The 13,026-nt window shown below is 40.9% G+C and overlaps 1 protein-coding gene across 4 annotated transcripts in view; it reads right to left on the reverse strand.

The window, feature by feature from the left end:
• Positions 1-5,081, reverse strand: part of HFM1 (helicase for meiosis 1) — a 170,998-nt gene extending 165,917 nt beyond the window's left edge. For all 4 annotated transcript variants that reach the window (XM_089780526.1, XM_075936496.2, XM_075936502.2 and 1 more), the window contains exons 1-2: positions 4,983-5,081; positions 190-291 (exon numbers count right to left, since the gene is read on the reverse strand). In XM_089780526.1, coding sequence (XP_089636652.1) covers positions 190-260 — 71 coding nt within the window. In that variant the 5' untranslated portion in view covers positions 261-291; positions 4,983-5,081. The remainder of the gene's footprint in view (positions 1-189; positions 292-4,982) is intronic.
• Positions 5,082-13,026: the final 7,945 nt, after the last annotated feature.

Here is a 13,026-nt window from a genome sequence, read left to right on the forward strand (position 1 = left end):
AAGCACAAAATAACACTGTTTGGTGCACTTTAACCAATATTACAGATTATGTGTTACCAATCTGGGACTAACAATCCTCCTCTCTCTCTTTTATGTGTCAGCCAGAAGGTGAGAAATCCCCCAAAAAATTTTCTGGTGCAACATAAGATCAAGATATGGAAAAGTTTGAGAATCTGTAATCAAACTTACTTTTGATTTTCATCTGGTCTTTCAAAAAATAAATTATCCAATGAGAAGACAGTGGCTGTAGGATTCAGCATTGCTCAAAATCAGACATGAATTTTCATTACACTGTAAAACAGCACAAAGTTGTATTGGGAAGAACAAAGACTGCTTTCTAAACAAATTAAGTGTGTGGGAGGGGTGGGGGTATACACACTATTTTTCACCTCTAGATTATTATCCTTGTTTAAAAAAAAATAGGTAAATTCTTAGTATGAACAGAAAACAACCTATTTCTTGACAGAATTTAAAGATTATTTATTATCAGTAATGCTATATGCCCAATACTCTAACCATTCATGTATCTTCTTATATGTTAAGCACATACTAAATGTCTGCTGGATCAAGACCTAAAATTTGTCTCTGTACCTACTGATAACAATAAACTAATAAACTGATTTTTTACCACATTTATACCCAATGTACTTTACCACAGACTTAAATATTTAATTTTCTAAAACAAACAACTGTTCATAGCTCATCTTTTCCAAAGAAAGAGAAAAATGATGTCCAGATAGAAGTCAAACATTTTATATTACCATATCACCTTTGAAAGGGAGATGAAACTAAAGATATAGTGAAAATGTGTTAAAATGTTTTATTTCAGAAGGTAATTTTAATATACCTCACTAGACTATAATTTTAGATTTCTTTTTAGAGTATTGTCTTTCACGCTGACTACAAAGGCCTTCTCCTTTTGTGGGACCTGATTCTACGCTATTCATAGTTGTTAAAAGGATGTAGTTATTTTAATTTACAAGCAGGTCGGAAAATTTTCTATATAGGATCATATTATGTGCACATTGGACTATGCCCAATCCTTTAAACACCAGGTAAGAATGTTTTTTCTTTCAGTTCTTTGCCCAGTTTAAAACTCCCTAAATTATAGTAAATATAAAATTTAAAAGAATTTACTAGAACTGAACTTAATATGTACTTAGGATATTAAATAGCTAGGACACAAAACTTAAGTTCTGCTATGAATAAAATATAGCTGTATAAACCCAAGTGCTTTCTAGGGATGTAAAAGAGTAGTCGATTAGTGGACTACCCACTAAGCCAAGACTTATTGGGTAGTCGAATGAGCTAATCACATTCTCCCTCCATCCCCTCCCCCCACATGCTGCCTGTATATGAGAGGCAGTGGGGCGGGGAGGGGGGGGGGAAAGCAGCTTAAAAGCCAATTCCCCCCAGCACTGTGGGGTGCAGGGGCCACAGGAAGACATAGCAACAGCGGTCCAAGCTGCTTCAGTTCTGGCTCGCTCTCGGTCTGTGGCTTTGCAGTTTAAAGCTACGTTGTCACTGCAGCGTTCTAGCGCAAGAAGTCTGTAGCACTAGTTTTTTGGCGCAAAGGCTTCTTATGCAAGACCATGTCCACACATCAAAGCATCTTGCTCTTGCGCAAGGTGAGCAAGTGCTTTTTTCCATAAGGGTTTCTTGCATAAGAAACCCCTCTGGAGCATCCACACTTGCCTTCTTGTGCAATAACTGTAGTGCTAAAAGCAGTTATGCCTCAGAAACGGTGGTTTACCTAGGGCGGAAAAAGCCCTCTGTTCTGATGTTAACTGCCCATTTAATAGCGCTAGAGCTCATTTGAGGTGTGGATGCTCCCCAGGTTTTGCGCAAAAACCTTGTAGTGTAAAAGTAGCCTAAATTAGGAGCCAGGCTCCCTGTACACCCGGCTCCTACTACATTTAAATGGCAGAACCGCAGCAGCCCCTTATCAACTAATCGTATAGTCATTTACTCGCTACTTAACATCCTTAGGCTATGTCTACCCTCGCGGCTTCTTGCATCAAAAGTATGCAAATAAGGCTAAGCGTGGAATATCATGGCACCTCATTTACATACCTAATGAGCCACCGTTTTTGCAGAAGAGGTTCTTGGGCCAGAAGGAGCTGTCTATATACTGCCCCTTCTTGTGCAAGAAAGGGGCAGTGCACAATGCCATTACGCCAATTATTTTCAGGAGTAACGGCATTGCGCAAGCGGGTTTTTCTTGCACAAAAAGGAGCAGTGTAGACAGCTCCTTTTGGCGCAAGAACCTCTTCTGCAAAAATGGCAGCTCATTAGGTATGCAAATGAGGCTCAGCAATATTCCACCCTTAACCTAATTTGCATACTTCTGACACAAGAACCTGTGAGTGTAGACATAGCCTTAGGCTGTGTCTAGACTGGCAAGTTTTTTCGGAAAATCATCTGCTTTTCCAGAAAAACTTGCCAGCTGTCTACACTGGCCGCTTGAATTTCCGGAAAAGCACTGACGATCTCATGTAAAATCATCAGTGCTTTTCCGAAAAACTATGCTGCTCCCGTTCGGGCAAAAGTCTTTTTCCGAAAGACTTTTGCGCAAAAGGGCCAGTGTAGACAGCATAGTACTGTTTTCCACAAAAAAGCCCTGATTGTGAAAAAGGCAGAAAAGCATCCTGCCAATCTAGATGCGCTTTTCCGAAAATGCTTTTAACTGAAAACTTTTCCATTAAAAGCATTTTTGGAAATTCATGCCAGTGTAGACGTAGCCTTAGTGTTTACACTGGTTAAAATCCCAGTCCCAATCACTTCAATGGAGTTGGGTTTTTACTGTTTTGATAGTTTAACTTTACTATTTTGAGTAGGTCCACTGAAATGTTTTGGATTTGGGTTAAGACTATGCCTAATGTGGCAGATATGCTTTTGGGCAGGTGAAGAAACAAGCAAGAGGCCAGCCAAAAGTATCCCTCTGTCAAACTACTCCAAAAGGGGAAAATTATGGGACTTAACCTAGTCATCATCCAAAGGGCAATCCAGTGGTAAAATCAAAAGTAACATACGATGATGTGAAAGAATTCAGACTCACGGTAGTAAAATAAAGCACAAATATTCACAGAATTGGAGCCCAAAACTGTACACAAATATAGGCAAGTTCATGTTTTGGGCCTGTTTACAATTTGATGTTTCAAATCAGATTTAGCAACACATTGATTCACGGTTACCTTTCAGATGTATGCTTCTGCTAAGGTTACAATTCAACTATAAATATATTGTAAAGACATTTACATCCACTGAAAAGCTATCTCAATTTAGTTTTAAAATGTTTTTATTTCAGAATATTCATGTATTTCCAAGGAAGACCCAGACCTGAAAACCTCTGTGTAGCTCAAAAGCTTGTCTCTCACTGGAACTTGATCCTAGAAAAGATCCTGTTGCTTGTTTTACAAACTGTTTATTTCTGTTAATATGCAGCACCAAAGCTTTTTCTAAGAAAAAAATCAGAACTATGAATTCCTATAAACTTTCCTATTTTTAAACACGAAAGCATATTCTTCTGTCATTCTATCAGATAAGAGGCAGCAAATGGGGAGGGGGAAGAAAGGGTACTTCAAAGTGGCAGCTCCACAGGGAGTCTGTAACCAGACTCCATGCAGTGCTGCCCCTTTGAAACACTGCCTCCATGTTTCAGAGCAGCGCAGAACAGCACAGCACAGAATTGACCCTGGGGTCCACACAGCGCTGCTCCTTTGAAATGTTGTGACAGTGCTTCAAAGGGGCAGCACAGCACAGCTGAGCCCACACTCTGTACGGTGCTGCCCCTTTAAAAATCCCAGCTGATCCCAGATTTTTCATGGCATTTCAAAGCAGGAGTACAGCATGAAGCCTCGGGTCAGCAGGGAACTTTGAGTCCCCCACTGACCGTGGGCTCCATGAGGGCAGTTCTTCTTTGAAATGCACAAGAGCCCCCACTAGGGACTCTTGTACATGTCAAAGCTGGCACACCTCCTACAGTGGAACTACCTGCTAGCCCCAGGCTGCACATCGAGTTCCGCATTCCTACTTTGAAATGTACAAGAGCCCCAGCATCTAAGAATGGCAAAAGAGAACTCCGAATCCAAATAAGCTTTCCCATATTACACTACAGAACATTTACCCATATCCTTTTACTCTGTATCCGTTAACAGGGGAGCTAGCAATGTGATATGAAATGTGGACAATTAGAAGGCAGAAAAACCAGCTTCCCCAGTTTTCACTTTTGGCCGCTTTCACAAGTCAAGAGCCCTTTTGTTCCCACACCTTCCGAGTGTGGACATAGCCTTAGGTTTAGTCTAGGAAACTCCTTAGTGCCTCGCCTGGAACATGGCTTAGCTCCAACTGTTGGGAGCTTAAAGTTACTAATCAGCAATGGCAGGGATTGATGAGCCCTTCCCTTTGGCCTCCGAACTCTGTATGGTCACTGCCAGACACTCAATTTGGCTCTGCCCACGAGGCAGCCCGGCACAACTTTGCACCCAGCTCCTCCAATTTTTAGTTAGCGGGGGCAGTAGAGCAGCCACCTACAACCTGGCTTGCTCCGAACAGGACTCCGCGTGAAGTGTAAACTCTCCAAAGCCGCGTGCGCTGGACACTCGCCCCATCCTTCCACCTGCGATCAACTCTCATAAAGTCGCACCCCAAAGGGCCTCCACCCCCTGCACAAGCGACGGGAGAGCCTGGTCTCCCTGAAAGATCAAGGGAGTGGGGGACGGGGACTGGCGCTTCAACGGAGCGACCTTGAGCTACAGAGCCGACAGGCTCCAGAGCAGCTGGCGCGCCCACCCGAGGCCCAAGAGAGCTCGAGGAGGCTCACTCAGGCCAGGAGCCTTGGCTGAGGCTGCTCTGAGGTGCGAAAGCAGCTTCAATTCTCTCTGCCCTCCGGGCTCTCGCGACGTCACTCGGGCCACGCTTGGCGAGCGCAGCCAACGTCGGTCCCCCCCGGACCCGGCGTCACGAGGGGAAGCGGACCACACCTTGTCCGGCTGCCTCTCCCGCCACCGCACAAAATGGCGTCAACCAAGAAGAGAGGCAAAACGCGCGAACGCCCTGAAGAAGGCTCCCGGAGAGCGCCGATCGATCGATCGCATTCCTCTCTCAGGCTTTCAAGCCTGCCTAGATGATCGAATGATCGATTGATGAGCTCGCCTCCCATTTGGTTCAAGGACTCCTCGCCCTTGCTGGAGTTGTCGTGTGGGTCGCGCTTGCTCTGGCTGTGCTGAGAGGGGTCTGCTTCGCCACTGGCTTGTAGTGCCTGAATTGCCCCTCAGCAGAACACAGTCAGAACATCACGTCTTGTGTCACCTTCAAAATCATTTAGGCTTAGAAAGGGAGACGAAGTCATTACGAGGATGACTCTAAAATTGCAGCTCCTGGCAATGTAGGGGTGGGTTTTCTTTCCCTCTACTTCGCCAGAAGGAGGGGTGGGTTTGGTGTTTCTGGTGGTGACTTGCTTCCTTCCAACCTGACTCAGGCACTGCTTTGGTCAGCAGTGGAAATTTGCTTCTCTTTGGGGCAGGCAGCTAGGGGGCAGGGTGGAAGTTGCAGAACTTGCATGGGATGAGATCCCAAAACGGGCCCTATGCTGCCAGAACAGATCTGGGCATGAGCTGCCTTCTCTCTGCTCCTTCTGCTGGAAGCGGGGGATGCCTGAAATTTTCCTTCTCTGATGACCCACTTAATGAAGGGTCTAGAATAAATGATACCTTGTTGTTTCCTTTTTTCTGGGCTCTACTGGGATTGAGGATAAATACAGTAATTCCTCATTTAACACTAGAGATTCATTTCTGAAAATGTTCGTGCTAAGCGAAAACGTGCCATGCAGGGTTAATTTTCCCGTTAAAAGTAATGGAAGAGGTGGGGGTTGCGTTTCAGGTGGTGGTGGTAAAGTCAATTTTTTGTTGGTGCTGGGTCATCAATGTCAACATTAGATATCTAGCAACACAAGTCGCCACAGTTTGTTAAAACACAAAGAAACACGTGAGTGAGCGGAGGAGCGCTGTGACCACGTGTATTCATCCGCTCATGCCTATTACCACTGTTTTCACCAACTTGTACCTCCGCACAAAGTAGTCAGCTATTTGATTATTTTCATGTTATTTCGGGGATGGTCGTGTTATTCAAGAAACATTCCCTAAAAAAAATCATGCTATTGTGAAACATGTTAAGCGGGCACATGTTAAACAAGTAATTACTATAAATAGGCAGGTGGACTTGGGAACTATAGCACATCTATACATTTCAGGGGCATTTAGAGCAGTGTTTCTCAACCAAGGGTACTCTAGAAAAGTCTGGGGGGGGGGAGGTACGTCAACACAACTGAAATTTGGAGAAAACTGAATTTTTGTTTTAAGTTTTACAGCGCTTTATAATTTTTGTACTTTTTACACCCAAAAATGTTGCAATGGTAGAAAAAAAATGTGTCTGAAAACTGTAGGTACTGGGAGTACTTATAACTTTTTAAAGGGGTACTTTATTTTAAAAATAGGTTCGGAAACTGATCTAGAACATCAACAGCTATTAAAGGGGGCTTTTATACCTTTGTATGTTAGGCACTCATCTGATGGCGCTCTCATGCCCCAGGTGGCAAAGCTGTTTCATCTATATGCCCTCTGTTATTGCATTCCTTTCTACCAGAAATCAGAATGACTAATCAGATTCTCTTAAGGGCAAAATGGAAAATACATCTTGTTGCAAAGCCTTCACGCAAATTCAGTGCCTGAAAAATTGCCCTGAAGTATGTAACTGAAGAGAAAACCATGAATACACACAAATTGTGCTAACAGTGAAATAAGAGGGAGAAATAAGGAAGGACAACATTCTGCTTAATGTTACACATCTGTGAATTTGGAGTAACTCAATTGGTGTCAGTAGATTTAGGGCTTGTCTATACATGGAATTATTCAGAAACAGTTTATTCTTGAATAACTTCATTTGTAGACAAGCCCTTTTTTCAGTGGTGGTCATGAAAGCAGAATTTAGACCAGTGATTTTCATACTGAATGCATTAGTAAAAGACACTATAGTAATAGCTGCGCTAGAAAAAAAAAGATAGATTAGATTCATTAGGTTTATCTGTAGAGTATCTCTGGGAGATGTGTGCAAAGATCTACAATATTTTCATTTAATCTTAGAAGGGATTTATTTATTTGTGCTTCTGAGCTTGAACATGAAATCAACTTCTGAATATTTTATTAAAATCAAAGAGATATTAAGTAAAATATTTTAATTGCAAAAGTTGGGGGTCCATAAAAATATTGTAGATTGCAGTTGTCTCACCATTAAAACCTTTCTTTTGAAATAATAAACTTCAAATTAATTGCTATATTGTCTCAAGCAATCTAAATTATAAACTGGTTCAAAGCTTTATGACATCCAAAAATAATATAGAGGGAACTACTGTAAATACGTATTTTCTCATACATAAATAGATGAAAACATTTTTTTTCTCAAATACTGATTTATGAATTTCCATATATTCTTTTTATATATAAACAAACTTTTTGGTTCCCATTTTTTGAAAATATTCTTTAATGTTTTACTTTCTATTTCCAGGACTTAAAGTGTGCTTATATAATTTAAGTATTTCCTCGGATACCGTACTGTGTTAGCCTGTAAATTTAAAAACAAGTAGTCCTGTGGTAATTTAGAGACTAACAAAAATATATAGTATTATGAACTTTCATGGGCAAAAACCACTTCATCATATGATGAGCTGGACATCAGGTCACGATAAAAACATACAGATTAAAGATTATCCTCAGTCTTCCACTTATGTGTATATGTTTATCAATTATCACCATCATAGAAACGTCTGTCCTGGACAGACTCAGAGTATCAAAACTATGTTGTATGAAATTATGTGAAAACCCACACCGTGTATTCAAAGATTCTAGCCTTCTATCATCTAAGTACTGGGCAGGCAGCCAGAGGTAAATTGTAAGCTCAGTCATATTTCCTATTCCAGTGTGATAGTTGGAATTCTTCCTTACCAGTGCAGAGTAAAATAAAAGATTTCACGGTAAACTACTTAGAATTCAGTCAGAATTTATAATGAAGTATTTTCCTGAAATCAAATTAGAAAACTATAACCATTGTGCACTAATCTGTCTAAATATAAAAAGAAAAAAGTTAAAGTGTGTCCATTTTATGTATATAATTCATTTAGATTCCAGAAAACATTTTCCCTTTTTGCTGCAGTATTAGAAAGAACACTCTCCAATTCTTCTGGCCTCAGGCAAGTTTCCATCTTAGTCTGCAACATCTGCTTGTAGCTGACCAGACTTTAAAGTTTAAAGCAACAATACAAACAGCTCATTTTTAAAGCTTTTTTTTTTTTTTTTTTTTTTTTTTTTTTTAAGATTCCCTTCCCTAGGTGGCATCTCCCCCAGCACTCAAACACACAAATCACATAAAATATATAGCAAAGCAGCCTCCCAACAGTTCCAAGACAGTTTAATTTTTGATTTCCCCCAAGCCTAACATCTGATCTGCCATATGCTTTGAGTCTTTCCAGCTCGTAGAGACCACATACTAAAGTCATAAACCTGCATGTTGTGGAGAAATGTGACTAGAAACTCACAAACATCAAAATGTCATGGGTCAGTGACCCATGTAACAATAGAATAATACATGTGCTTACCAAATACAAATCTGTGAAAATTCTAGAAGTTGTATGAAAGTTACAAACTGAACAATGAAGCACAAGAGATTTTAGATGCAGGAAAATCTCAAGACTGAACTAGGCTGAGAGAAACAGTTGTGATATTGCTCCCTCAGCCTCCTTAGCTCAGCCTTCTCCATGATTTCAGTGAAATAAGAAAACCATTAACCTCTAAAAATGAATGTGCCATTGCCTTCTTACATGTGGTAGAAGTTGCCATATATCATTAGATGGATTTAAACCTGTCAAATATGAAAAGATTCTAAAAGAAATAAAAATAAGGCATCTGATAATAGATTTGGGAAAGGAAGGTGTGGTAGAATTCTTCCCATTTTGCCTAGCATCCTGTTCCCTGGCCTGATGTTGCACTAATCTTTAAACACATAAACAACTTTACTCATGCAGGTAGTCCCAATGAAATTACTTACATGCATGTTTGCAGGATGGGACCTTAAAAAAGCTAAACAAAGCTCCCTCTGGAGCCCATTAATTCAGTTCTGTGTCAGCTAGAGGAAATCACACAGGAATGATGCCGGGTACCCTCCTCCACAAGTTGAAGAAGAACACTGTTACTGCAGTGTTCATAATCCATGTTTAGCCAGGAAGCTCAATTTCTGAACTCTGATTTCTATATAGGTGGACCAAATAAATATTTGTATTAAACTATGTTCTCTTTTTCATAACAAAGGACTAAAAAATGGTTAGTAACCTCATAAATGTTGTTCTTCGAGATGTGTTGTTCATGTCCATTCCAATTAGATGCACATGCCATGTGCATGACAGCTCAAAGATTTTTTCCCTAATGGTATTCCTAGGGTTGGCCTGGGCGTCCTTTAGGGTTGCGCCTTTATGGCATTCAATATAGGCATCTGAGTCACCATCTCTTCTTGCTGTCTTCCTCCAATAGAGTAATAAGAGGGTGGGTATTGGAATGGACATGAGTAATACATCTCAAAACAACAAGGTTGGTAACCATTTTTTCTTCTTCAAGTGATTCCTCATGCCAGTTCCAATTAGGTGAGTCCCGAGCCTAAGTATGGAGGCAGGGTCAGAGCATAAATGTGCACCTACTTAAGTATTGCTCTAACAAAGGCTACATCATATCTGGCCTGATTGGTAATGGCATAATGTGATGTAAATGTATGAAATGAAGAACCGTGTTGCCACTTTGCATATTTCCTGGGTTGGCATGTGTACCATGTACATTGCTGAAAGAGCCTGTGCACTGTGAGTGGAGGGGCAGGTACCATAGCATTCTCCAGGGTAGGACATGATCCATAACAAAATCCTTTGGGAGGAGATTAGAAGCCTTTTCATTTTGTCTGCTACTGCAGTGAACAACTGAATGACTTTCTAGAATGGTTTGGCTCACTTGATGTAAAAGGCTAATGCATGGTGAACATCCAGCAGATGAAGACATTGTTCTCAGCTGCATGTATGTGGGAAAGGGTAGAAAACTGGGGAAAAAATGTTGACATGAAACTGGGAGACAACTTTAGGGAAGAATGCTAAATAGGTTCTGAGCTGATCTTTGTCCTGTAGAACACAATGCAGGGAGACTCTGATGTTAGATCCTTGAGCTCAGACACTCTTCTGGCTGAGGTTATAGTTACCAGAAATGCCAGCTTATACAGCGGGTAGAGCAGACAGCATGTTGCCAGCAGTTCAAAAGGTGACCCTCCTGGACAGGATGAGATTAAGGTCCCGTGCAGGGACTGGCAGTTGGACATGCAGATAAAGCCTGTCAAGATCATTCAGGAAATTGTTGACCACAGAATTGGCAAAGACAAACCAGCTCTCTATGCCTGGATGGAAGGCAGAAATGGCAGCCATGTGAAACTTTATTGACAACATGGGTCTGCTGCTGCTGTTTAAGATGGAGAAGTTACTCCAGTATAGAAGAAATGGACACAAGCATTGGAGAGGGGAGGTGTTGCACCAACCAGATTGAAAATATCTTCCATTTGGTAGGTAGCTCTGGTGGAGGATTTCCTACATTCAAGAAGGACTTGTCTGATTGGTCCAAACAGGAGAGCCCCATCAAGTTCAGTCAAGAAACTTCCATGCTGTGAGATGAGAAAATTTGAGGTGCTGGAGATGGTTGTGATCCAGAGTTAACAAGTCCAGGAAGAGTAGCAAGATGATCAGGGCTTCCACAGGCATTTCCAGGAGGAATGTGTGTACCAGTCCTGGCAGGGCCAGGCTGAAGCTATTAACATCGCCAAAACTTCATCAATCTATACTTTGAGGAGCACCTTGTGAACAAGAGGAATGGGAAGGAACACATTGTGAATGAGAAAAACAGGAAGTGGTCCGTCCCCCCCACAAGAGGAGGAGTGCCTTCATGATGAAACTTGGATTGTGATTCAAGAAGGAGCAAAACTGCAGACACTTCCTGTTGTATTGCATGGTGAACAGGTCTATCTGGAAATACTCTCACCACTAGAAGATGGAGTTTGAAATGTGATTTGTCCTTTTCATATGTGTGGTATATATGGTTGAGACTATTTTCTTCCACTATTTGATCTGAGAAAGTGGGTCTGGCCCACGAAAGCTCATCATCTAATAAACCATCTCGTTAGTCTTTAAAGTGCTACATTGTCCTGCATTTTGCTTCAGCTACCCCAGACTAACACGGCTACATTTCTATCACTGTTCTAGGATTTGAAAGTGATTTATATCAGCATGAATGGAAATAATTAGAAAAGTATTCTAATAAACACATTCTACTGCATGTAAAAGTAATAAATGCATTTTCTGTGTAAAATGTAAGAGTCCTTGCAGTGATGCTATAATTAAGGTTGAGCTGACAATTCTTTTTTAACTTCCTATTTTTAACATTTAATACCATCACAGAAACATTAATGTAAGACAGTAATTTTTTATGCTTAGTTCCATGAAAAATGTCAACATTTTTTGATAGTTAAAGTTCAAATTTGAGTTGTTTGAACATGAATAAAATATTCACAGAGGGGTAGCTCTGTTAGTCTGTAACTTAAAAAAAGAGTGGTCCTGTAGCACCTAAGGCTATGTCTTTACTACGCGGAAGTTTTATGCAAAGAGGATATGCAAATTCCGATCTCACTTTCGAAAGCAGAGCTTTCACAAGTGAAAGTAGTCAGGATGCTTTTTTTTCTGCAAGCCCCCCCCCCCTTTTCGAAAAGCTGTTCTTCCTCAAAAAATGAGGTTTACGCAGCTTTTGGAAAAAGGGGGGGTTGCCAAAAAAATCACGTCCCGACTACTTTCACTTTCGAAAGTTCCGCTTTCAAAAGTGAGATCGGAAGAAGATATGCAAATTCCTGTAGGAATTCTATGGGAATTTGCATATCCTCTTTCAAAACTTCAGCGTAGTCTAGACAAGCCCTTAGAGACTAACAAAAGAATATAGATAGTATCGTCTGCTTTCATGTGTCTTCATATGAGTGGATTAAATATGTTTTCCACTTTAAAACATTGCTTTGGCCTTTCTGATGTTCAATTTGGGTCCAAACCAAATTTCATAGAAGTCAAGAGAAAGACTTCTATTGAATGTGGTGGGAGTGTGATCAGACCCACAGACCAAATCGAGTTAGTTGTCACTGCACACAGCAAATCTGAATTTTGCCCACTGACTTCAGTGGAAGTGCTTATCTAAGGGAGGGATGGAGGCATAATCTCTTTGGGTATGTCTACACTACCCCGCTAGTTCGAACTAGCGGGGGTAATGTAGTCATCCGCAGTTGCAAATGAAGCCCGGGATTTGAATTTCCCGGGCTTCATTTACATGAAGCCGGCTGGCGCTATTTTTAAATGCCGGCTAGTTCGGATCCCGTGTCGCGCGGCTACACGCAGCACGGACTAGCTAGTTCGGATTAGGCTTCTAATCCGAACTAGCTGTACACCTCTAATCCGAACTAGCTACTCCGTGCCGTGTGTAGCCGCGCGGCACGGGGTCCGAACTAGCCGGCATTTAAAAATGGCGCCGGCTGGCTTCATGCAAATGAAGCCTGGGAAATTCATATCCCGGGCTTCATTTGCAACTGCAGATGATTACATTACCCCCGCTAGTTAGAACTAGCGGGGTAGTGTAGACATACCCTTTTACATTAAATATAAAAAAAGAGAATATTTTATTTTAAATAAATGTAGCAACAAGGAAGAAATCTGATATACAGAATAAAACAGAAATATAACAGAAAAGCTTAAATAGTTTAAGCTATGGGTAACAATAAGCCTTTTATTGATACTATAAAATATCTTCATCATTATTCTTCAAATACTTTTTTCAGTCTAACAAAGACAATAAATGTTTAAATTTTTCATGTTCATTTTAACTATTATTTTGAACCACATTTCATATTTATTTTTGTTGCCAAACA

Source organism: Pelodiscus sinensis, chromosome 9, assembly GCF_052426305.1.
Source record: "Pelodiscus sinensis isolate ZL-2025 chromosome 9, ASM5242630v1, whole genome shotgun sequence".
In the NCBI taxonomy this organism is placed as follows: Eukaryota; Metazoa; Chordata; order Testudines; family Trionychidae; genus Pelodiscus; species Pelodiscus sinensis.